The sequence below is a fragment of the Solanum lycopersicum genome, chromosome 2, assembly GCF_036512215.1.
Source record: "Solanum lycopersicum chromosome 2, SLM_r2.1".
NCBI lineage: Eukaryota > Viridiplantae > Streptophyta > Magnoliopsida > Solanales > Solanaceae > Solanum > Solanum lycopersicum.
The window spans coordinates 65,892,861-65,920,649 of record NC_090801.1 but is presented as its reverse complement, the minus strand read 5'-3'; the positions used below and the strand labels follow the sequence as shown (position 1 = coordinate 65,920,649).

General features: G+C 29.6%; 3 protein-coding genes across 3 annotated transcripts; all 3 read right to left on the bottom strand.

Moving 5' to 3' along the window:
* Window positions 1–27: 27 nt before the first annotated feature.
* On the bottom strand, window positions 28–5,804 carry LOC101246396 (alpha-dioxygenase 1-like). The gene is made up of 10 exons (NM_001346573.1): window positions 5,642–5,804; window positions 4,624–4,869; window positions 2,219–2,368; window positions 1,985–2,118; window positions 1,706–1,919; window positions 1,480–1,625; window positions 1,161–1,388; window positions 880–1,082; window positions 548–791; window positions 28–444 (listed from the first exon to the last, which is right to left on the bottom strand). Exons 1-10 carry the CDS (start codon window positions 5,744–5,746, stop codon window positions 216–218), a joined length of 1,899 nt encoding a protein of 632 aa, NP_001333502.1. The 5' UTR covers window positions 5,747–5,804; the 3' UTR covers window positions 28–215.
* A 4,093-nt stretch (window positions 5,805–9,897) lies between these two features.
* On the bottom strand, window positions 9,898–12,579 carry LOC543896 (alpha-DOX2). Its single transcript, NM_001247485.1, has 10 exons — window positions 12,466–12,579; window positions 12,065–12,328; window positions 11,823–11,972; window positions 11,619–11,755; window positions 11,315–11,528; window positions 11,104–11,249; window positions 10,797–11,024; window positions 10,519–10,721; window positions 10,205–10,448; window positions 9,898–10,126 (listed from the first exon to the last, which is right to left on the bottom strand). The coding sequence occupies exons 1-10, from the start codon at window positions 12,577–12,579 to the stop codon at window positions 9,898–9,900; spliced, it is 1,929 nt and encodes a 642-aa protein (NP_001234414.1).
* Window positions 12,580–21,320: 8,741 nt separating this feature from the next.
* Window positions 21,321–25,140, bottom strand: LOC543895 (alpha-DOX1). Its single transcript, NM_001247481.2, is given in 10 exon segments — window positions 21,321–21,663; window positions 21,744–21,987; window positions 22,130–22,332; window positions 22,421–22,645; window positions 22,732–22,877; window positions 23,040–23,253; window positions 23,363–23,496; window positions 23,755–23,904; window positions 24,499–24,762; window positions 24,906–25,140. Coding segments are annotated over 10 exon segments (1,920 nt in total). The 5' UTR covers window positions 25,020–25,140; the 3' UTR covers window positions 21,321–21,437.
* Between the last annotated feature and the right edge of the window lie 2,649 nt (window positions 25,141–27,789).

Below are 27,789 nucleotides of genomic sequence, written 5' to 3'. Positions count from 1 at the left end.
TTGAAACAATAAAAATGTAGAAAAATATGCAACAAAACCACATGTTTCTCTTCTTTTATTGGACAAAAATATCATATAATACACTCTGAAATAGTTTCATAAAACGGCTCACTGAATGAAACAGGTAGTGAGGATAGTACATGGAATCTTATTACACATTTGCAGGTAAAAACTAATCAACACACGTATTACTTCTTTTTATTTTGATTTTGAGCCTATGTCCGAGGAACGCGAAAGTAGACTGGAATTGGATTGTGTGGTTCTGGAGGCGAGTTCCAAACAGAAAAGGCGCTGTTGGAGTTCATCCATTTCTCAGTCATCTCTGGATAATGTCGATCTAGTACATCTTTTAAGCTTTCAGTTGTATTCACCCATTCAAGTCCTTTTTTCGTATATGTCTCCTCATTGTAATAGCTCGTGAAAAATTTATCTGCCTCTAACCTTCTGTAAATTTATAAATCAACTTTCAATATTAGTCAATCTACAAAGGCATAATATTGTTATGCATAAATGATAATTGCTTCTTTTTTTCAGTTCTAGTACGAACCTTGATGCCATGATTAGAAATATGAAAAAAGCAGTCTCAGAGATAGCAAACCCCTTAATTTTTTTCTCCGCGGACATTCCAACTAACAGATCCAATTGTTCTACATCATCACCATATACTTCATTAAGTGTTTTAATAACTTCCATATCATCACTCAAATCTTCCCATTTAGTGATGGGAATTTGCAACATTCTCCTTCGAAATTCATTGTACCTAGCAACACTCCTTTCTCTGTCTCTATAAACTGCCATCCAAACAACAATATCAATTATATATACTCTGTTTTATTTATTTATTTTGAAGTAGTTTTAGTCCTGAGAAATAAACTGTACTTTCAAGAGCTGCAAGGTCAATAGGATCTGGCCTGTCTGTTCCATCGACGTCTTGGGCAATAAGATCCCTCATCCATATCGGATAATTCCAAAGTTCAAGAGCTCCACTAGCTTGATGTCCCATTGAAACCATTTGCTTAGTAAACCCAATTCTTGATAGATTCTCATTTCCTTTACCCCCAATTAGATCTTCCATCAGGATCCTATAGTTTCAATAAGCAATTAAATAGATTAGGAATAAATGAGCTACTTACAATAATTTGAAAGGGGCGATGCCTTACTCATTAGTCAAAGGAAGAGATTTGTTTAGTCCAGGCGTGGCATCGATATTTCTTAGCTCAAGTGTATCAGGCAGGAGTTGATGCATTCGATAGACACTCGTAAATTCCTCAGTTAAGGAATAAGGCACTCCATGATCCTCAGGTTTCTTCATTCCCACAAAACCACTTAAAATGGAACCTCCAACATGACCAAATGTATCCTTGAATTTCTTTCCTAACAATCCATACCTGCGAACATAAAATTAATTCATTTGAGTCATGCTCAGTACTACGTAGTTGACAAAATGAAAATAACTTGTGTTAATTTGAGATTATTGACCAATTGGCGCGCATTCCTGCTAGAAGGGTGTCTGTATTGAGAAGTTCAACTGTCCAATCTATGGTGTGAATTTTAGCAATTACAGCAGCAGTGACACGTTTTGCATGACGATACAACTCCTCATCTTTCAATTCTGGATATTCTTTCTGGAAAAATTTGAAAATCAATTCAGGTTGTAAAAATACTCGAAAAAAATAAAATAATCCAAGATCACTAAGATTAGTACCTTCAAGGTGTCACAAACAAGATTATGCTCTTGTACAAAGAGCGCTTGCAGAGTTACAAGTCCAGCCCAAGCATTGCGAACATCACCAGATATAATTTTTCCATTTTCATCTTGTTCAAGGAGCCCATTTTCTGATAGTTTCAATTTTCCGTCTTTAAATGTCCTCACTTTCTTTGAAACTTCAGATCTGCTCCCATAAATAGCACTTCCATCCCTTCATTTACAAGTACAAATTTCAATTCCAAATCGACCGTTAAAATTTTAGTAATGAAATCTTACCACTGTGGAGTACGTATGTTCAAGTGACCCGTCTTGATATCACATAAACCCGTAGGTGTTTGCTTGGTCTTGAAAAACTTCAAGGACTTGAGAGGACACTCACTTGCAACTTCTTCAGGTGCCCTTAGCTCAATCTATATATATATATATACGCGCGCACCAAATTAATTAAATTACAGTACGTAACGAATCATTAATTGTGATTACCAAATTGCTAATTAACTCATTGCTCACCTGTTGAGTATCTTCCAAATGATCGATCCAATCATGAATCATAAATTGTATCCAAGAGGCAGCTATCATGTTGAATTGTTTTCCAGTATCGATGAATTTTCTGCGTGCTAGCAATTTTGTTGCCACTACCATTGGATCTGGATTCTTTAACTGTAATTTAAGAAAGAAAATTACATATTTCTCTTTTGATAAACTATTCATCATTAATGCTTAATTCAAATTATCACAACTCACAAGTAGATCTTTAAATTTTGCTCACACACGCACACACACAAAAAAAAGTCATTGATTTTATATTTTAAAAAAAATTGATAAAAGTTAAGTAACCAAAAATACAAACAAAAATAAAATAAAATATTAAAAATTAATGTAATTAGTTTGATTTGATTTCAGCATTTGAAAATTCAGCTTAATTTATTTTTAAAGAAAAAGGGACTCAAATCAGCTTAATTGATTTAAGTTTTATACTAACATAAATTATTTATAAGATCATGAGATGGTGCATTGCAAGTACTGTTTTAGTCATGCCTGGCATTCACCCAAAGGCAAATTTAAGTATTATTATGGATTTAAATTTTAATTTTTTTTGTATTGTATATATGATATCTTTAAAGTTATCATTAGTTCATATTTATAATTTAATTTCTTGCAATTTTTATAAATGAAGTTTTGTGAATTGGGACCATACATGCAATGCAAGGATATATATATATATAAAACGGTCGATAGCAAGGAAAACGATGCTACTAAAAAGACGTACTCACAGTCATTTTCCTTTTGCCGGGCAATCAAGGGTATATATTGTCAATTTTCAATAAGGCCTACCTCATCAGTGATTTCTTAAATTTAGACTAACATCTTAACTAGATTTTGTTTATTTTAGACGCTTTATATCATGTTGTATTGTGTCATTTTGATACTTTTTTCATAGTCAACAAAAATTTAAAGTGAGTATAACTCACTCGCTGATGATGTGTCAAAATACCAAATTAAACGAAAACGTTTGTTCTTTAACACAAAAACAATTCTTTAATTATGAACTTTGAATAAATTATTTTTTCAAAAAAGAAATTACTTTACATAACTCCCCCCCCCCCACCCCCAACCCTAGTCGTCTTCTCTAACGAATTAAACCCAACCCCCTTCGTCTTCTCCGTTGATCGTCATATCTCAATGCTTTTTAGCTTTATTAGTCAGAGGATTCCATTATACACTAACAAAGTGGTCATTTATTCAGCTTCTAAACTAAGGACTGTTATTTTAATGAAGAATTTGAGAAAGTAATTAAGGCTAAATATCACACAATGAATTGTCTAATCTAGAAAAAAATTTGTTAGTGAAGTCGTAATATTGACTTTCAACAAAATAATCTAAACTGACATGATTTAACAATAAATTCTTCACCAATTTAACCATCAAACCTAATCTACGTAGAGAGGTTTATTCAACTCTAAAATCACTCTCAACTCTTTTAACCAGTGAAGGACCTTAAGATAGAGAAAATGGTGGCCCAAAAATAGGAAAGAATAAGGAAAAAATTAAATAAAAATATGTTTAAAATGTCTTTCATGTGCTTTTTATAATTTTATTATACTCACCATATCATGTTAGCAAAAAGTGTCAAAATGACACAATAGAATATGATATAGGTGTCTAAAATAAATAAAATCTAATTAAGACGTCTAAGTGAAAGTTTGCTTCAAATTTAAGAGGCCACCAATGAGTTAAACCTTTCAATAACAATAATGACGTGTTTGGAAAAATGAAAAGTGCCATAAGTTGTCTTTCTTAGAATGATTGAAGTATGTACCCTTAATTAATTTTATAAAACTTGTAAATTTAATAGTATCCTGGTAATGAAAATAAAATATTTTTTTTTTGATTGAAACTTAATTAAATTATGAGATATGTCAATTAATCAATAAGGGTATATTCATAAATATGTATATATGGAAAAGATAGTTTCTTCTTCTGCTTTTAACCTATTTTTGTTGAAAAGACGAAATTTTTAGCTTATTAATTTACACCAACAGAAAAATAATTTTTGCTTTCATTTAAAAGCACTTCGAAAGATTTGTCAAATACTATGTTTTTTTTTTAAAAAAAAGAATCACTTTTGACCTTCCAATAAGTATGTCAAACAGACTCTAACGCTTAAATAAGTAAAACCTTGATCAAATCAAAATCGTTACCAAGTCTAGCAAGGTGGATTCCAAATTTTATATCTAATGAGTTCAATTTTTTAGATTGTAAATATGACACTCATTATTTATATATTTAAATAAACACAAACAATTATATCAACAGGCCCCTATAAATTGGGGATGACTAATATATAACTTTTGGTTAAAATTTAGCTTACAAGTATTTATGAAATGAGTAGATAAATTAGAAAATGTTTATACCTTTTCATGTTGAACAACAGGCATCATATTCCTACCAAAGAAAGGTAATTCACTGCCACATCCTTCATTAAAGGGGTCGTTGTATTTTTCGACGACCCGATTTGATGTAACATCGATAGTAAATGTTCTATCGACGTTGATCAAATTATATTGCTGATGAAGATGTCGCCGTGCTGCGAGATAAAGTAGCCCCAAGAACACTGGTAGCCGGTGCCACAGGTTCAATTTATCAATCAAGTGAACCATCTACATGCATGTCACAATTTAAATTAAAATTTACGTACGTACACCATAGGTTTAATTAAAAACAATTGTGATAACTTGACTCTATAGCAAATTAAATAAATTTATTAACAGAACAATCGAGGAACGCAACCAATTACGAAACATCAAATCCAATGTAATCTCATAACTAAGGTATGACAAGGAATGATCAGTACGTAGATATCTTATCTCCACTACCTAGTGGAGATAAAGAGAGGTTTTAATCAAATTAAGCCATTATATAAAGTCATTCACCAAAATAATATATTTTTCTAAAATTTTACAAAACTAGTATAAACGTATTCCATAGTAACGTTTTAGGATATATTTTATTTTTTAAAAGTTGATGGCGTCAGATTGATACGTTACTCACAGTAACGTTTTAGGAGTAAAACGTTACTGAAAATAACGTTTTAAAAGTAAAACGTTATACAGTACCGTGTATCAACCTAATGTTGTTAGTTTTTAAAAAATAAAATATACCCTAAAACGTTACCATGAAATACGTTTATACTAGTTTTGTAAAAATTTAGAAAAATGTATTACTTTGGTAAATTGTTTTATATAATGACTTAATTTGGTTAAAAATTCAGATAAAGAGGTCATTATTTTTGTAAAACTATGGGCCTCTTAATCAACTAGCTCATGTTTGGTATCTAAAAAATTATTCTTCAATTCAATAGCATTAAAAAACTTATTTTGGGTGGAAAACAAAGAAAAAATTAACTTGATTAGTAAAGAATATATATATTACCATAAACAAAAGTTTGTTGAGAAGACTCATTCTATCAACAACATCATGAAAATCTTTGTGAATGAAACAACGAAGAGGAAATAGAAAAAGATTAACAAAAGACATGTTGTTAGTTTAATTTTCTACAAGCTAGAAATATATATGGGGTTGGTTCTAAATGCTTGATTTTGGAGGAACACATCCTTCTATATATAGAGATGGAGTAGAGAGGCACGAGTATCCTACAAAAATAATACTCGTAAATAATGTATTAGCACGTTTTATAAAATTTAAAAATCATAGAAAGTTTTATAGCTTTGACAATTCTAATATAGTTAGTCAAAGATAAAACGAAAAAAAAGGAGTGTTCTGTGAAATTAGGTCTTAGGCTTAACTCACAACCCAAAAGTTAGCTCAAAAGGAGGAGGATTGCCCAAACATTATAATGAGTTCACCCATTTCATTAACCACCGATGTGAGACTTTTGTCATTCTTTAACATTTTCTATGTGAAAATTATACCATACGTGCCATTGGAGGATAGGACCACGATGAGAAAAATATCAGATGGATGAAAAGGAAAGATTATGGTAAGATATGTGAACGAGAACATCAAATGCGACAAGACAAAATTAATTACATTTGACGTGTTGTGAATTGTGATGCTATGATGTATACTGTAATCGAAATTCACTTTGCCTTGTTCTAGGTCTGCAATTTAAGGTTTGAATGATAGTAATTTGCGAAGAATAAAAGTTTTTTTTATCTTTATATTGTATTTAAAAATAAAACAAAAAATAATAAGGTTTGGATGAATGATAGGATAGGCAACATCATCTTTAAATGATTAAATCAGAAAAGTCATATTACGAATAAAATAAAAACTAGCGAAAAAGAGATTTTAATACACCATCTATTAGTAAATTCTATATGTAAATCATAATATTAGCTTTGTTGACATATTAGCGGGCCAGATTTGAATCAATTTTGGACGGATTAAATTATTGCTCACGGCCTTAAAAAGTGTTAAATGGAGCTGTACATTAACCTATCTATTGATTCAGCCCATTTTAACCGATCCCAACTTTAGGGCAAACGGTTCATTTGGCAACCACGATATATGTTAAGCTTACCATCGAGTATGAATGACAACATCAAATCCGACTAAAAGAAATTAAAAACATTAGTTTTGTTGTAAACTTATGAGGTAAGAGGTAGTAGTGTAATCAAAATTCATTTTCTCTTGCTCTATCTACGATTTAAATCTAGATAAAATTTATCTGGGTGTTTATACCAATTCAATCGATACATGATATGTGTTTTAATTTATAGTTTATTTTACTTAAGAATTAATATACATTTTACTTTATTAAATCATTTTTTTTTAAAAAAAAAAAAGTACGGTCAAAGGGAAATGAGGGGTTGCTGCTAAATATATGAAATACGATTATACCTTTAATATTTTCAAACGAGTCAAGCCGGCGGCTGCAAGCACGCAAATTAAATAAGTGATCAAATTTGCAAGGCAAATTATGTATTTGATCAGCTATACCAATAATTTGTTGATTAATACTAACGTTGAAAAGTCATACTTATTACGAGCTGAACAGTTGGCAGAGCAGATGAAATTAAACAAGTGAATCTTTTAAGCTTTCTGTTGTATTCACCACCCATTTAAGTCCTTTCTTCGCTTTTCAAATCCAACTTTATCATAACAAAGTGTGATTTTATTATTTTTAGTACCAACTTTGATGCCATGAGAAGGAATATGAAAAATGCAGTCTCAGAGATGGGCAAATTCCTTTATCTTTAGTCCAACTAACAGATGCAATTGTTGTACATCATCACCATAAACTTCACCAAGTGTTTCCTCATTATCACTCAAATCTTGCCATTTTGAAATAGGAATTTGCAACATTCTCCTTGGAAAATCATTGTACCTAGCAACGCTTCTTTCTCTGTCCCTATAAACTTCATGCCATCCAAACAAAATTCGAAAGAAGAGATAAATTCCAATAACGTTAACTTACTTTCAAGAGCTGCAAGGTCAACATCTTGAGCAACAAGATTCCTCATCCATATTGGATAATTCCAAAGCTCAAGAGCTCCACATGCTTGATGCCCCATTGAAACCATCTCCAAACATATTGGATAATTCCCTAATAGTTTTACAAATCTCCAAAATCCTTCATTTTCATGTATCAGATTAATGGATCAGCGACATCAATTTAATGTATCTCGCGCATAGATTAATGTATCTCGCGTATCAGATTTATGTATCTCGTGCATCAGATTAGTGTATCATATATAAAACGTACATTAGATTAGTGTATCATGTATAAAATTTAATGTATCTTACTTAACGATTAATATATCTCGCCCATCAAATTAATGTATAAATGCATATATTATTATATCAGTTTGAGGAATTTCTGTAATGATAAACTTATAAGGGACAAATGATTTATGTCCTTTACCCAATGAATAAATGACAGAATTAAGTTCTCTTATTACCATTATTCTCTATTAGTTTTACAAATTTTCAAAATCCCTTATTTTCACGCATCGAATTAATGAATCTCGCACATCAAATTAATGTATCTCGCGTATCAAATTAGTGGGTCATGTATAAAATGTATATCAACTTAGTGACTTAACGATTAATATATCTCGAGTATCAGATTAAGGTATCAACACTTATATTATTGTGTCAATTTAAGGGATTTTTGTAATTATAAGCTTATAAGAGACAAATGATAATTTTACCTTAAAAGTATGTGATTATTTTCCTTTGTCAACTTTTAAAAAATAATTAAAAAACTAATCTTGACAAACAAATTTATTCTATTACCACTTTTACTCTATTTTCAATTTTTATAATGCACAAATAGACACTTTAACTATCTAACTTTTAAATAAATAAACACATGAGTCCTACATGGCACAATACATGTAGGATATCACGTAGGATAAAAATGACATGTGTGTTTATTTATTACTCTATACAAGTTTAAATATCTATTTATGTACATCCAAAGTTGAAGGACATAAATGTGATTTGAAGCCAAATTAAATGATGCATTTATATATTATACCTATATAATAATCCACAACACTAATAGTGACATAGTTTACCTACCCGATAAAGACAATTTTTGAATTTATAGTCTCTTCATTTTAATTTATTTGTTTATGTTTCGTATGCTTAGAATTGTGTTTATTTAAAAGTAAACTTAGATTTTGTATTATAATAAAATGAGTATTAGTAATTTATTTTTGATACTCGTGAATACTGGACTTTTAGGGGGGAAAGGTTAATAAATGTTCTACTTAGTTCGGAGAAAAAATTGATTTAACCTATTTGGTAATTTTATTGGTCAAAATATGAAAATCTCAAGACAAATAATGTAACTTAACTATAAACTGTGTATCCATGCTTATAAAGAAAAAAAAATAAATAGTGTACAATTTTTATGTTCGAAACAATTATTTCACTTTATTTAAAAAAAATTATGCTACTAATTTTAATTTTTACCTATAAGTTTTGCAGGTTAAACAGATAAAATAATGGAGACTCTGTCATAGTAGAATAATAGAACATATAAATTAAGTTATCGGATTCATAGGTATAGAGTATATATGAACAACATCAACTAATTTTGTTAATAATTTGTACGTGTATTTAGATAAGAATATCTAAAGAAAACGTTGCATTTAAATATGTTGTAATTGGTCCCTGTCCTTTAAATTAGTTAAATATTAATTTGGGTCCTTACAAATCTAACGAAACATAAATTCTTTTAAGAGCGAGTTATAACTTGTGAAGTTGTGATGCAGAAATGAGTTGAGACCTAGGAGAGTAAATGGGCGTAAAAATGATTTGTTGTGATTTAGCTCCGATTAAATTATTAAAAATTTAAAATGTGCCTCAACTTTTTATTTATTAACTTCAAAATCATTCTTTGATTTTAATAAAATTTCCAATTCATTTATTGTTCAAAAAAGAAAGAAAATACTCTAAACTCTCCAATCATCTTAGTTTTAGTTAAATTTTGATATAAAAAAAAAAGTTTTTTGACGTTAAATAAGAAGAGTAACACAAGAACATTATACATAAAATATAAAGATTACAATTATCTTATCAAGAAACATTAAATAAAGATAGATAGATACACATCATTAATTTAACAAACTGAAACAATTACGTAAAAACGGAAATATACCACACAATTCTTCATATTTCATTTTCGATAAGTAAATAAATTAGGTATTATTAGTTTAATGTTTAGGAACACGAAAGTAGAGTGGAACAGGATTGTGAGGTTGTGGAGAAGAATCCCAAACAGAGAAGGCACTGTTTGAATTCATCCATTTATCAGTCATTTCTGGATAATGACGATCTAACACATCTTTCAAACTCTCAGTAGTATTCACCCATTCTAATCCTTTCTTTGTGTATGTCTCCTCGTTGTAATTGCTTGTGAAAAATCTATCTGCCTCTAACCTCCTGCAATAAGTTCTATAAAATCAACATACTTTGCGTTTAAAATTGAAAGTTATAAATTAAGTAGCAAATACCAATTACCTTGATGCCATGAGAAGGAATATGAAAAATGCAGTCTCAGAGATGGCAAATCCTTTAATTTTTTTCTCCGCGGACATTCCAACTAACAGATCCAATTGTTCTACATCATCACCATAAACTTCATGAAGTGTTTTAATAACTTCCATATCATCCGTCAAATCTTCCCATTTAGTGATGGGAATTTGCAACATTCTCCTTCGAAATTCATTGTACCTAGCAACACTTCTTTCTCTGTCTCTATAAACTGCAAATCACATGGATTCAGGATTTGAGAAATCATATTTGAAGTTTCTAGCATAAAAATAAAAACTTACTTTCGAGTGCTGCAAGGTCAACATGATGTGGCCTGTCTGTTCCATCAACATCTTGAGCAATAAGATCCCTCATCCATATTGGATAATTCCAAAGCTCAAGAGCTCCACATGCTTGATGCCCCATTGAAACCATCTGCTTAGTAAATCCGATTCTTGATAAATTCTCCTCTCCTTTGCCTCCGATTAAATCTCCCATTGGGATTCTGTAATTTTATATTAGGTAAAATAATTATCATATATACACAAAAATCACAATGATATATATATATATGACTTACTCGTTAGTCAAAGGGATAGATTTATTTGGTCCAGAAGTTGCATCTATATTTCTTAACTGAAGTTTATCAGGTAAGAGTTGATGCATTCGATACACACTCACAAATTCTTCAGTTAAGGAATAAGGCACTCCATGATTTTCGGGTTTTTTTAGTCCTACTAAACCACCCAAAATTGCACCTCCAACGTGCCCAAATGTATCTTTAAATTTCTTCCCTAGCAATCCATACCTGTGTATCCAAATAATATCATTAATAATTAAGTAGCTAAAAAAACTAACTAATTTGTATGAGAATAAATAATATTAACCAATTGGTTCGCATTGCTGCAAATAAGGTGTCTGTTTTAAGAAGCTCGACAGTCCAATCTATTGTGTGAACTTTTGCAATAACAGCAGAAGTCACCAGTCTTGCATGACGATACAACTCTTCATCTTCCAATTCTGGATATTCTTTCTGCAACAACATTGAAAATTAAATTAAAGTATGAAATATTGAATTTTAAAAGTAATCTTACGTACCTTCAAGACATCACAAACAAGATTATGCTCTTGTACAAAGAGCGCTTGCAGTGTTACAAATCCAGCCCAAGTATTGCGAACATCACCAGATATAATTTTTCCATTTTCATCTTGTTCAAGGAGTCCATTTTCTGATAGTTTCAATTTTCCGTCTTTAAATGTCCTTACTTTCTTCAAGATCTCTACGTTGCTCCCATAAATAACACTTCCATCCCTTTTCATGTATTGTACACACACAAATTACTTAACGTTTAAATACACATATTAGTATAATACTATATTTTGTGGAAAATATTCTTATTACCACCAAGGGGTACGCCTATTCAAATGACCGGTTTTAATTTCGTAAAATCCGGTAGGAGTTTCTTTTGATTTGTAAAACTTAAAGGACTTGAGAGGACATTGACTTGCAACTTCTTCAGGTGCCCTAAGCTCCTCAATCTGTACTCAAAATTTATGGTTACAATTAACAAAACTTTGTCATTATTAATTAAATTGTGAATTATACCTGTTGAGTATCTTCCAAATGATCGATCCAATCATGAATCATAAACTGTATCCATGATGCAGCTATCATGTTAAATTGTTTTCCAGTGTCTATGAATTCTCTCCGTGCTAGCAGCTTTGTTGCCACTACCATTGGATCTGGATTCTTTAACTGCATGCATATGCATTTTATAAATTTGAAAAACACAACATTTATTAATATGCCATAGAATTTCGTGAGTGTTATAGTACGTACGTACGTACCTTGTCATGTTGCTCAACAGGCATCATATTCCTCCCAAAGAAAGAAAATTCACTTCCTGCTCCTTCATTGAAAGGATCATTATATTTTCCATCTGCTGTTCTATAAGGGAAGTCGCCCGGATTCGATCGGACTCCGCTCGGTGTTCTACCCACGTTGATCAAATTATATTCCTGATTAAGATGTCGACGAAGTGCAAGATAAACTAGCCCTAAAAACACCGGTACCCGGTGCCACAAGTTATGTTTATCAATGATATGAACTATCTGCAAATTCATGTTCACAGAATATGGTTAATAATATTGATCTTTCTTTCTTCAGACACATTTTTAATTTCTCAATAAAAACAACATACATATATATATATATATATATCAATGGTTCAGTGACTATAAATGATTACCAGAAATGAAAGTTTGTCGCGGAGATTCATTTTGTCAAGTATCTGATGAAAATCTTTGTGGATGAAACCACGAAGAGGGGAGAACAAGAGATTCTTCAGCATAATCATAGTCATGTTTCCTACTTTATATATATATATATGATAGTAATTAAAATGTATGTAATGTGATACGCTTTGTAGTATATATGAAGGCAACTCCTCATTTTATAGTAAGATACGTAACAGATGCATAAGGCACGATTGCCCCACACACAGAGACCCCCAAATAAAAGTAAAATCATGTTGGATATGGTCCTTTGACAATTCTATTGTTTTTCCAAATTAAATGAAGCAGATCAACATGAAATTTGCAAATTATACTTTACTTTTGACGTCTGGTGAAATGTATCTCAAAAGCCTTGGGTTCAAATTGTAAATGCACAAATTATTGATAAGTAGAGATTTTCCCTTAATTCATGCTGTGAAATTTAATTAGTCGACCTACTGAATTTTAAATATCATATGATTATATTACAAAATACAAATAGTTAGTTGAATTCAATGTTTACCTTTCTAGTTAATATACATAGATTATACACAGGTGGCTCGTCGACGGTGTTAAAAAAAAAAAACATGTGCCTTAGACCCCTAAATTTAAGAGGCCTCATTTTTAAAAATAATAGGTAATAAGTTATTATTTTTTAACAAATATTGAATACTATTAGAAGAAAAAGTAAACTTCTCATGAAAAATGAAAGAATTATTAGAAATTATTTGACATATTTGGAGAACTATATCTCATGAAAAATAATTTAAAATAAGAATATGATTATATTATCAATTGGAAATTAGAAGAAATCAATTGTAAAAGAATTTATCAACAATTCAAGTTTAAGGCCCTGTTTGATTTTTTGCTTTAGGCCTGTGTGAGCCGCTCCTGATTTATATATTGACCATACAGGTGAATAAGTGTCATCTATTTTCAATTTGATCGATTGGATGAACTACTTATTTAGGTAGATTTCTTAAGAAAATTGTAGGATAGTATGGCACCTCATGAGTTAGTCAATGCAGGCAGCTAGCTAGGTTAAATCTAAAGCTATTTCTTACATTCATATTCAAAGTGACCTAATCTGCTTCGTCATACTTCAAATATGGAAGTGTCAAATGTGAACAACGATTGAATGTTCATAATCATGAGATACACGAAATATTTTAAAATTACTTATATATAGTCACAGTTTAAAATTGTGTAAGAGAAAAATAACATATATAGAAATGAAATCATGTCGTGTGACTTTGTACACTTTCTAACTACCCAGTCAATGTTTGTATATGCTGCAGTTTCAACTACGCCTTGTACGTACTCATTATATTATAAATAATAATTTGATTTATACCAACAAAAAACTAGATCTACTGAATTGTGGATAATTAATATAAATTATATGGAATAAAAAGTGTGTCATATAGGATTGTGATGGAGTAGTTAATAACCTTTCTTAGTTAGAGTTTTTGGTTTGAGTCATTTAAATATAGATTCACCTTTGTCTAGAAACACTTTATTTCAATATGAATATCGAATACCAAATTAAAAAAATGCCATAAAATGATAATAGAGTTGAAGAATATTAACAGAGATCGGTCCAGCCTAATAAGCCAATCACATTTGCTTCATTAAATTTCCTATCAATATACCCTCCCCATTCCTATTTACTTCTCAAATATTTGCTAATTTGTTTTTTATTTTTACAAATCAAATCAAGAAAGAACGTTTTTTTTCTCTATTATATCCTTAATTTATTAACATTGAGTTAATGTGTTTAAAAAACTTAGTGAGTATATATGTTTAAGACTCTATTAATTAATAAGGTTAAATAATAAACTCACTATACCAATCATTATTTTTTCTTAAAATAGATATATTACTCTCTCGCTTCCTTTTTACTAATCAAATTTAGACTTGATACACCTATACTTATAAGAGATCCGAAAATATCATTTCTTTCTATTCGATTTGTACTGGTCAGTGATCCCAATTGCTCATAAAAAATTTCTGTGGATGAAAACGAATTTTGTATTAATTTGAATAACAAACAAAAGAATTTGAATACATCGGAATCTAAAGTCTTCAATACCAGTTAGATTACAAGAATGGTCTCAACTCTCAAGTTTGGAGTGAAACCAATTGAAAATTACTTAAATTAGCATTAAATTAATCTTCTAACAAATACTTAGGTAGTCATTTAATTAACTTCTTCACAACTAATCCACCCATTCAAACTCGTTTGGATTTCATTAATTTAATTTATGATGGTACAATAAGAATTTTGATCTTACGCGTATGAATTGTTTGAAATTTTCCTTGTCTAGCTTATCCAATTAAAAATTGACTTACAATAATACATAACTTATTCTTCCTGAGGAAACATAAACACTGACACATTTTAATCATAATTTTATTATGTAAATAAAAGTTTCATTTTTGATTACTGTATGGTGCATTAAAGATTGGATGAAGGGGAAAATGATATTTTCTTGTTCAAAATTTGTAACATGGTATTTACACATTGGAATATTTATGGCTGGTTGATTCGAATACTGGATATAATTATATGATAAAATTAAATATTTTAAACTTTGAATTAATAAAAGATTGTCACTTTCACTTATTATTTGTAATCTCTTTTTTAAATCCTTTGAATGAGCAAAACATAAATAAAGTCAACTTTGATATTTCTATTTCCACTTTCTTAATTAGTTATTGAATGATTCAATCAATAAATAAAAGTATTTTAGTTTCTTGTACAGGCAAGTAACTTGTACCACCTGGTAGTCATTTCATTTTTTAATAGAAATAATTTACTTGGTAATTAAACTACTAGATTTTAAGTTTAGCGATCCTTTTAAATATTGAAATTAAGTATAAAATTAGAAAGCCATCTTTACAAAAATAAAACGGCTGACCATATCTTTGATTTCATTTGGGACGATATATTATTTTAACTACGCATAATTACATTATTTTTGTGCGAGATATGATATGATATTATTCTAGAATCATGTCTATATTTATGAATTTTTATTTTATATAGATAGTAAATAGTTTATCGATTGTAAATGATAGAAATAGATAATGTTTTTCAACTCCTTTTTGATTCCCCATTTATCAATTGCTATGAAAAACTAAATAATTATAACTATTTTTTATAAGTCAAAAGTTCCAATGTTTTATTGAAAAGCACCAAATGGGAAATATTTTGAAGATAGACGTGCCAAAGTGTACCTCTTTTGTTCTCTGAATCTAAGAAAAGGTCACGAAATTGACGTTTCATCACTTTGGTGTACACTATTATTAATATAAAAGTATTTTAATATTTAAATGGAGTATAACAATTAACAATTGACTTAAAAATGATTTTATTAATTGTATTTAAATTTAGAATGACTGTTACGTAAGTCGTCATAGACTGATAGGATAGAAAGTATACACTATTTGGTGAATGTGGAAATGATGGTTCAAAAATTGACAAATTTACTATGTTCGAACTATTTAACCCAATAAAAGTTTTACAATAATTAGCCGTTTCCCATTAAAATAATAACCGAAAAGTATATATCATATAAACTCATAATTAGAGCCGTCAATATGGCTAGGCCTGTTGGGCCGGCCTGGCCTAACCTGGGATTTAATAGAGCTGGGCTAAGATTTTTGAAGCCCATTTAAGAAAAGGGCTTCATAGCCCGGTCTGAATAAGGAAAAATTGTATAAAATAACAAACTAATAATCTAAATTAAATGAAATAGCTAGGGTTTGATTTAATTGTGCTCCATAGCAAACGTTGGCAAAAATTTGCCAGACGTCTCTCTCCCAGAAGTCTCGCTCGCCACTCTCCCATGCAAATAAAAAAATCATATTTGTATAATATAGCAAACTTTACATAATTGCGCTCCACAGCAAACATAAAAACTGTATAATTCGCTATACATATACAAGTGTATAATTCGCTGGCCTAAATTGTATAATTCGCTGGCCTAAATTGTATAATTCACTGACCTATTTCGCTGCAATTGTATAATTTGCTTTGCATATAATTGAATCGAATTAAAATGTATGTATATTGCATAATTATAAGTTTATAGCAAAAAGATATATGTTTTTCTCGTTTTATACAAAAACAGAAACACAATATATACACTTCTGTTGTATAAAGCTAGAGAAAATTGTATTTCACTGCAATTGTATAATTCGTTGGCCTTTTTCTCTGCAATTTTTGAAGTAAAAATGTTTGTAAATTGTATAATTAAGTGTATAACATGAAGATATACATTTTTGCATGTGTATATACAATTTTCTCTCGCTTTATACAAAACAGAAACAGAATTATACACTTCTGTGTATAAAGTGAGAGAGGCGAGCAAGAATGGAGAGTGGCGAGCGAGATTCCTGGGAGAGAGACGCTGACAAGTTTTAATTTTATGTTTGCTATGGAGCACAATTAAATCAAACCCTAGCTATTATATTTAATTAAGGTTATTAGTTTGTTATTTTATACAATTTTCTCATTAATTAATTACCTATAATATATGAGCCTGTTTGGATAGACTTTTGCTTATGACTTATAAGTTAAAATTCATAAGTTAAGATTTTTAACTTATGACTTTTGATTTGTTTTAGTTATTTGAACTTTAAAATAAGTGTTTATAAACACTTTTTAATTATACTCAAACACTTCAAAATAATTAAAAAACTATTTTATCTTAAAAGTATCTAAAATAAGTCAATCCAAACGGGCACTATATATTTTCTTTAACCTTCAATATTTGTATATCAATAGAAAATAAAGAGAAAATGTGTACTAGTATTTTCTATTTTAATTTCATATAGAATATGAATAATATAAAACTAAATATAAATGAAACATCATTGTCCTACAAAGTTCATAAATCTCAACTTTGAAATTAGCTAATTAATTATGGAAGTCGGCCTCCATAATTAATGGGCCTAAATGAGTTTAGAATGTAAATCTGTTATAGAACGCACAGTTTGGTTTGATTATTTATATGAAAATCTTATCATATAGTTTACTTTGCTTAAACTATCGTATATAACATTAATTTTTCTAACTAATTCAAATATTTTTTGTTTCTTTTCGGCTCAGTTAAGTTTCAATTATTATTTATTTTAAAGAAGACTCATGTTACAAGAATTTGTTAAACACATGAAGCTTCTTATTTCACCAGAGATGTCCATAGCACGAAATCTAATCGCCCATTTAATGGTGCACTCTCAATATAATTTTTCTATATTCAAGGTTGAATTCAAAATTATCACTGCACCACAATCCATGTTGGTAAAACATGAAACTTTGATATATGTGTCTTATTAAAAAATAAAAAAGAACATCAATGTTACAAGCTGAAACAGTAGTGCAAGCTGGCTTATTAGAAATAGAACAAGGAACCATAAATACAATACAAACTTGGGAGAATACGTTTATTATTATTATATACTATATATATATATATATAGATGAGAGATGTAGTGGTAAGGAAGACGTAAATAAAGTGGAATAGGATTGTAAGGTTGTGGAGAAGAGTCCCAAACAGAGAATGCGCTACTCGAATTCATCCATTTATCAGTCATTTCTGGGTAATGACGATCTAACACATCTTTAATTTTAAACCTTTATTCACCCATTCTAATCCTTTCTTTGTGTACGTCTCCTCGTTATAATTGCTTGTGAAAAATGTATCTGCCTCCTGCCATATACTTAGAACAAAATCTTTCTAAGACAACAAAGTTTACGGACATTTTCACAACTAGAAAATTAAAATTATAAGTGAAACTAGAATCAGAAACAGATTTTAAAAAAAAATATACGAAATATTTCTTTAAAGAAGAATTATTGTTAATATGTCTAAAGAATCTTATTGATTTCAACAAACTTTGCAGAAACACGAAGTTACCAAGTTTATTGAACCAGTGAAGAACAAAGGAATAAAAGAACTGAAATTAATTCACAAATCTAAAATTTGTAAAACACGTAACAGAATTTGAAAAAATTTTAATAGGAAAAAGATCAAGTCCACTAAACTCACAATGTCCCCTTAAGGAAATTATTTCCCTCTAGTATCCAAGGTTTGATTTGGAATATGACCTCTCAGGGTAAAATGATCTCAATCACCAGAGTATAGATACCAAAAACTCCGGTGTCATCGAACCACTCAACGACAGTAAAGTACACTTAGAATACTAGATTTAATAGTTGAAGAAGAAGTCCATGAATTCTATATTTAAAATGAGAGGAAATCCCTCGATTTATAGAAAACAAAGGATGATGCGAAAAAGTTCTTATTGTGCCTATCGGAAAGGTCACAAACCTTTGAAAAAGTCACAATCTTTCAAAAAAGTTGTCACCTTTCATAAAAGTCACAATCTTTCCATAAAAGTTATAACTTTTTATAAAAGTCGCAACTTTTCATAGAAATCACATTTTTTCATAAAAGTCGCAACATTTCATAAAAGTCACAATTCTTTATTAAAGTTGCAACTCTTCATTTTTCATTCACAACATTTTAAAACCCAATATATACTTCAACAAGTGTTTCAATAACTTCCTTATCATCGCTCAAATCTTCCAATTTACTGATGGGAATTTGGAATATCCTTCTTCGAAATTCATTGTACCTTGAAACGCTTCTTTCTCTGTCCCTATAAACTACGTACCATCCAAATAAGTGAATAAATATTTTAGAAGAGTCCCGCATCGGTAAGAAGGCAGATAGGAATTTGATATCTTATATGGATTTGAACAAATATTTTCTTAAGAACTAACTTTTGGAATTGAGGTAAGCTCACGTACCATATTTTTACACTCCTTTAATCGATACTTTTTGTCATCATTTAGTTTTTACTTTGTTTCAAAAGAATGTTAGATATAATTTAACTTAAGAATTCTCATTTATTCATTCTCCTTGAACATGCATTATGCGAAGTCAAATAGTGTCACCGTTCACAATTGTTTATCATGGTTTTTATTTTTTGAGTCAAATTATATAAACTTTGGATAACATTTTAAGATATATTTTTTCATCATATTGCTATGCAAAAAATTGCAATTTACAGTAATTTTCATATATTTTTGTGAATATCTTAATTTTTTGTTTAAAATATCCAATTAATGTAATTAAATTTAATTTTAAAAATTAATCAAATTAATTTTCAAAAAATACAACATGACAAATAAAAATGGACGGAGAGAATAACATGTAACGGCTAGAAGTAATTTATAAGAATATTAACCAAGAGATACGCATTCCGGCGAGCAAGGTGTCAGTTTTGAGAAGCTCGACAGTCCAATCTGTGGTGTGAACTTTTTGCAATAACAACAGAAGTCACCAGCCTAGCATGACGATACAACTCTTCGTCCTTCAATTCTGAATATTTTTTTTTGGAAAAATAGAAAATCAAGTTCTAGATTTAGTGACACAAAAATTTTGTAACTGAACACCAAAATCTGTTGCTAATCCTACTTAGTAACGAATTAGTGACAAATTTAAATTAGCGACGGACTAGTGTCGTCGGTGTTTTTTAGTAGTGAATTTCATAATAATATAATATTAATAATGTATGGTACGTTAAAGGAGATTTGTGAAACAATTATACTTGTGACGTGTTCACGCAGGAATATACGATGTGATTATATCGATGCCTCATGCTGTTCAAAATTTCAAAGAATCAAATAGTACATAATATTTTAAAGATCAAATTGAAACATACATGTACCGTTTGATAATTTCAAGTATCAAGTATAATAGATAATGCACTACCGCTAATTCTAAACTTCTACATAAAGATAAATATCTACTTTTTGTTGAATTAATCTTCAAGCATTGTGATGCATGGTCCATGTAAATATTTTTTTATAGGCTGAACCTATTGATAGTCCCTTTTGGCATTGATTTTTATTTAGAAATCTCAACTGGACTTTTTTATTTTAGATATTTCATGTTGATTTTTGCTATGCCATTTTGATACTTTTTGCTAACTTGACATATTGTGTGTGATGTATCCATTTTGAGTGCGTGAGGATTAATTTTTGGACGTTTAAAAAAAATTTATTCTTCTTCTTCACTTTTTAGCCCTACCACTTATTCCACCTTACCCCATTAAAATTCATGATAAAAGAACATTACAAAATATGAAAAATAAAATAAAAATCTATCATACTAATTTTAAAAACGTTTATATAAGAACAAAAATTTTAAAAATCATCACACTAATTTTGAAAAGATTTTTTAGAAGAAGACCACATTTTTTTCACAAAAAAAAATTAGAGGAATGTCATATATAATTTTCAAAATCAATTAAAAAAAACCTAAAATCTAATGATTTTTAAAAAAAAAATGGAAGAAGAACCAAGAGAATGGTCGTAGAGTTGGGGAGGTAAAAGGGACGTAAGGCAGACGGGATAGGGGTGGGGTGATATAGGGTGGAGTGAGATGGTAGAAAATAGGTAATTTTATTATTTATTTTTGCTGAAAAATTAGTTGTTTTTTTAGTAATTTATTTTAAAATTATTATTTTTACATTCAAATACCACATGTCAGCTTTTAATTAGTCATCATGACATGTCACCCGCAAATATGTTGATTGTCAACAAGGTGTCAAAATGGCATAGCAAACCCTATTTGAGATACTTAAACTGAACAAAGCCTATTTGAAATGTCTAAGTGAAAAGGGGTCTGCGGATGAATTCAGCCTTTTCCATACAACAAGCTGGTCCATATATAGGATTGCTATATCTCCTCGACGATTTAGTAATAAGACATTGCATGATCTATATATAATACGAATTACTAACTAATAGTTATTTTCACAGACCAAGATACAATATATTATTTTGATGAAATAGAACAAGACACCTTAAATACAAACTTGTACGTATTACGGTATTAATAAATAGTTACACACATGATTTTGAGGTCTACTACTGAGGAACACGAAAATAGAGTGGAATAGGATTATGAGGTTGTGGAGAAGAATCCCAAACAGAGAAGGCACTGTTTGAATTCATCCATTTATCAGTCATTTCTGGATAATGACGATCTAACACATCTTTTAAACTCTCAGTAGTATTCACCCATTCTAATCCTTTCTTTGTGTATGTCTCATCGTTGTAATTGCTTGTGAAAAATCTATCTGCCTCTAACCTCCTGTAAATTCGAAAGTCATCTGATTGTGTAAAAAAAAATATAATAGTAATGCATAAAATGTTATTGTTTTAGTTACAAACCTTATAGCCATGAGAAGGAATATGTTGAAGGCTGTTTCTGAAATGGCAAATCCTTTAATTTTTTTCTCCGCCATGAGTCCCACTAATAAATCCAACTCTTCTATATCATCATCATATACTTCACCAAGTGTTTTGATTGCTTCTTCATCATCTGTCAAATCTTCCCATTTCGAAATAGGAATTTGAAGCATTCCTCTTCTAAAGTCATTGTACCTAGGAACACTTCTTTCTCTATCCCTATAAACTGCCATCAAAATATAATTAATAATAAAAAAAGAAAATACTCATACGACTACGGTTAAACCAATTAAATAGCAGAGACATTTTTGGACCAATTTATTAACAGTAAAACTCGATATTCTGATTGTAATAGAAAATAAACTTACTTTCAAGAGCTGCAAGGTCAATAGGATCTGGCCTGTCTGTTCCATCAACATCTTGGGCAATAAGATCTCTCATCCACACTGGATAATTCCAAAGCTCAAGAGCTCCACTAGCTTGATGCCCCATTGAAACCATTTGCTTAGTAAACCCAATTCTTGATAAATTCTCTTTTCCTTTACTCCCAACTACTTCTTCCATGGGAATTCTGCAATTTCAGTATCGCGATGAGAAATTAAATTATTATTATTATTTTGTCAGTATATACTAAAATAGCGTATATAATGAGGACTTACTCATTAGTTAAAGGAAGAGATTTGTTTGGCCCAGGCGTGGCATCTATATTTCTTAGCTGAAGTGTATCAGGTAACAGTTGATGCATTCTATAAACACTCGTAAATTCTTCAGTTAAGGAATAAGGCACTCCATGATTCTCAGGTTTCTTCATTCCAACAACACCACTTAAAATGGAACCAACATGACCAAATGTATCCTTGAACTTCTTTCCTAGTAATCCATACCTGTCAATTCATCATACAAATTAATTTTAATTTTATTCATGCGTAACGATAGTACAATTGATATGTATAGAGAGATAAATACTAACCAATTGGCACGCATTCCTGCAAGCATAGTATCGGTTTTCAGAAGCTGAACAGTCCAATCTATGGTGTGAACTTTTGCAATTACAGCTGAAGTGACTAGCCTTGCATGACGATACAACTCTTCATCCTCTAATTCTGGATATTCTTTCTGAAATATTGATAATCGAATTTTTTTTTTAAAAAAAAAAAAAAGATTCAAGATCATCCACTATCTCAAATATAAACAATGTGTATTGGTAACAACCTGTCTTTATTATTTTTCGTGTTGCTAATAGTTAGACTCCAATATGATTAATTAGTACGTACGTACCTTCAAAGTGTCACAAACAGCATTGTGCTCTTGAACAAAGAGAGCTTGAAGCGTTAAAAGTCCAGCCCAAGTGTTACGAACATCACCAGAGATAATTTTTCCATTTTCATCTTGTTGGATGAGTCCATTTTCACCTAATTTCAGTTTTCCGTCTCTAAATGTTCTCACTTTCTTCAAAACATCCTCGTTACTTCCATAAATTACACTTCCGTCCCTTCATATGAAAATTAAAATAATTATTCTGTAGCAACACTTATTTTGGACCAAATAATAATTTAGTTTGTGTAAATGAATTATTTATGATAAATATTTAGAAATATTACCACCAGGGAGTACGGCTGTTCAAGTGACCGGTTTTGATTTCATAAAAATCTGTAGGAGTTTCTTTGGATTTGTTAAACCTAAAGGACTTGAGTGGGCATTCATTAGCAACTTCTTTTGGTGCCCTTAGCTCAACCTGTGCACAAAATTTATAGTACCAACAAAGTTTGTCACAAATTATATTTTTTGAGAAAATTACCATCTAATATCTTTGGGACATCTAGTTTATAAAATTATGTACACAGTACGTAATTATACACTATATATTAAGTGTATAAATAATGTACACTCATATTGGTGAACTAGCTATGTACATATACGTAAGCTTACCAATTATTTTATTCTCACAAACTATATATATATATATATATATATGAAATTAAAGTAGGCTTACCTGTTGAGTATCTTCCAAATGATCGATCCAATCATGAACCATAAATTGTATCCAAGAAGCAGCTATCATATTGAATTGTTTTCCAGTGTCTATGAATTTTCTTCGTGCTAGAAGCTTCGTTGCTACTACCATTGGATCTGGCTTTTTTAACTGCACACGTGTCATTTTATTTTTATTAGAAAAAAAAAGTAAAAAGAATATGTTTAAATAATTTGCCGTCATTATATTACCTAAAAGCTAACCCGTCTATTAAAAAAAAATAGTAGTTACTTGTCCTTTATCATCTCCTACCTCTCTTAATTTTTAGATTTCTTTTTAATTTAATTAGTCTTCCATCCTAATCCTAATTCAACTGTTTTATTTTTCTTTTTAGTTTGTTAGGTCAAGTATGACTTAATGCGCTAAAACTTTTAGGATAGTGTTAAATTTGAAGCTGACTTTTTTTTTTACGTAAAATCAAAATAAAATTATGATTTATCGATGTTTGACCCCTCGTGTTAAAGTTAGACACATATCAATTTATGATTTACCGAGGGCCTCATATATAAATTCATTTTCTTTATTTTAATAGCAAAAAGTTTATAGAAGAAGTACACATTTTTAATTTAAGCCCATATGAAAGATTTAAAATTTTCTCTTTGTTTCTTAATTAGACACTTAAAATAAAACATATATTGATGAGGGTCATTTTTTTTTATCTCGTCTAACTAATTATATTGATAGAGAAAAATCAAATTGGAGTACCTTATTATTCTGATGAAGAGGCATCATATTCCTGCCAAAGAAAGAAAATTGACTGCCTGTTCCTTCATTAAAAGGGTCATTGAATTTTCCATCAGCAGTTCTGTAAGGGTAATCTGCCGGATTTGATCGAACTCCGGTAGGTGTTCTACCGACGTTGATCAAATTATATTGCTGGTGAAGACTCCGCCGTGCTCCAAGATAAAGTAACCCGAAGAATACCGGTAGCCGGTGCCAAAAGTTATGTTTATCAATAAAATGAACAATCTGCATGCATCTCACATTATTAGAACCTACGTACGTAGACAATAAACTAAAAAATAATATCGAATCAGGATCGACTAAGACATAAAATAAAAGCATTAAGTCTAAGACATAAAATAAAAGCATTAGGTTGAACTCTTTTTTACCAAAAAAAATAATTTATCGATGAGAGTCATTTTGTCAAAGATCTCATGGAAATCTTTGTGGATGAATTTACGGAGAGAGGATAGCAAGAGATTCTTGAGCATAACAAAAGACATTGTTTATACGAGAAATTAATATCACTTGTAATATGATTTTTGGAGTGTACAGGAAGGTAACGTCCTCTCTCTCTATATATAACTTATTTTTTAAAGTAACATAAGCAGAAGAAATGCACTAAGATAATATTATCACGATTGGGAATAAATAATACTAGCATGTTGGATGGCTTTGACAATTATTTTCCAATTTTAGCCGCCAGCTAAATGATAAGATCTTGTAGAAATTTGAAAGGAAAAAAAATTGTATATATGGTGTGCACATATACAAGACGATATATGAGTCAAAAAGAAAGAGCTGAGATATTATTTTTATATCATTTGATGACGAATATACTAATTGAAATTCACTTTGTCTTTAGCTCCAGATCTGCAATGTAATAATTTTTAAATGATTGGTCATTGAATAGACGGTTTTGGGTAAAATTATTGTATGATGAACGCGATTCTCTAATTTTGATTAGAGATTTTTTTTACGATGATATTCAATTTCAATTTTTTTGTGCGCTCAGCATTATTATTGTTACAGTGTATGAATATATTATTTAAAAAATTTAATCTATTAAAAATAATATATTTTTATTGTTTAACTATATTTTCAGCCCAACGTCAATTTCCTTTTATTTTCTAAAAAGTCGGAAAAATAAGAATATTTTCTCAAAAATGCTATCCTCCCTATTAACACACCTACACGTGTCCGCTCCTAATGGTCGGTGACTTTGAGCGGTTGTTGCTACTTGGTAGGTGGCGATAAAATAAAGAGTCCATATTTTGTGTATCGTATAATTTAGTATTATATTTGATAAGAATTTAAATATATATAATTAATATATTAATTAGTTATCTCACTTACATGATATTATAGGATTATTACTAATACTTTCATTTAGAGAGATTAGTAAAATATAAGATATAATATCATGATATAAGTTTAGGTAAAAGATAAAAGTAATTTTAAATTATTTTTATTATTTTATAAATTTTCTTGATTTTATGATTTATATTTTTATTAGTAGATTTATTTAAATAGATTGACTTACAAATTATTTAGAGAAAATGATTTGTTACTAAATAAATTAATACAAAATTTGAAATATGTTGTTTAACATTAACTAATAAAAAAGACAAAAATATCACCATATAACATTTATGATCTTAATTGAATATATATAAATACTTTTGTGGTTTTCTAATTAATTGTATTTCTAACAATTTATTAAATTGCATATATATTAAAATTACGAAGTGTAATTTTTATGTGTAAGTGTATATGATTTATTCAAATTTACTGTTTTATGCCGTCTTTTCAATTTTAAAAGTAAATATTCTACTTTTTCTTTAAAAAAATGAAAATTTACATTTTGCAAGTATCAATAAGGACAATTATTTTTCTTCAAATAATTTAAGTGGAAAAAAGAGGCAAACACGACGACAAATTTGTTCTTCTCATGTTGGTAATATTGTCCGACAATTATTCCGATAATTATTTACCTTAATTCAATTACAGAATAATTTTAAGGATATAATTGAAAAAAAAAAATTATAAAGTTTTGACCAAGCATATGACGAGTCAGGAAATTACGAACTAAACAATTAGTAAAAGTAAACCCTGTATTTTCAATTCGTACTTTATAATTTGGGAAAATTGTATATAATAGCAAACTAATAACTTAAAATAAATGGAATAGCTAGGGTTTAATTTAATTGAGTTCCATAGAAAACATTTGCAAAAAATTGTCAGGCTCCTCTCTCCCAAATATGTCGCTCGCCACTCTCCTCCAATCTCTCGCTCGCTTCCTCACTTTTTATACAAATACAAGTGTATAAAAATTGTTTCTAATTGTATAAAGCAGAGAAAATTGTATAAATACGTATATTTTTGTTCCCCTCTCCCCTCTTCCAAATCTTGCTCGCCACTCTCCCAAATCTCGCTCGCCACCCTCGCCTTTCTCACTTATACAAACAAAAGCGAAACATATAAATTGCGTTTCTGTTCGTATGAATCGTGAGAAAATTGTATATACACATGCAAGTACATATATTTTCGTCCGATACACTAATAATTCTACAGTAAAAATACTCCCCTGTCCAGTTTCTTTTGCCTTTCTCTCTTTCTCGTTTTATATAATTTTCAAATTGTATCTAATTTCTCTCTTTCTCGTTTTATACAATTCGATTCAATTGTATATTCCTTGTCAAGTCTCTTTTGTCTTTCTCTTTCTCATTTTATACAAATTCAACTTATATATAATCGTTCTATACACTTATAATAATATAATTCGTTTTATATACTTTGTTTTTATACAATTCTCTGCCCAAGTTTCTTTCTCTTTCTTGTTTTATACACTTCGTTTTATACAATTTGCTTCAACTGTATATGTATAGCGAATTATACAGTTTTTATATTTGCTATGGAGCGCAATTATGCAAACTTTGTTATAGCATACAAATATAAATTTTTTATTTACTATATATAAAAGTTGCCCTTATAATTTATACATTACTAATTACAGCTTTAGTAATCCTTGCATTATTTATCTTTGTACTAAACAATCCGAATGAATGTTATATTTTACTTGAATAAAATCATTCAAATTTTAATTTACGTAATTAAAATGTATATTTTAAATTATCCTATTCTTTAGGTAACAAATAAATTTGAGTGGCGGCGAAAATGATGATTAATAATTGTGCAAGAGGATAAATATTGTTAACAATTTGCACTACCTTCAACCTCGAGTTCTTTTCGATAAAGCTTCTGTACAAATAA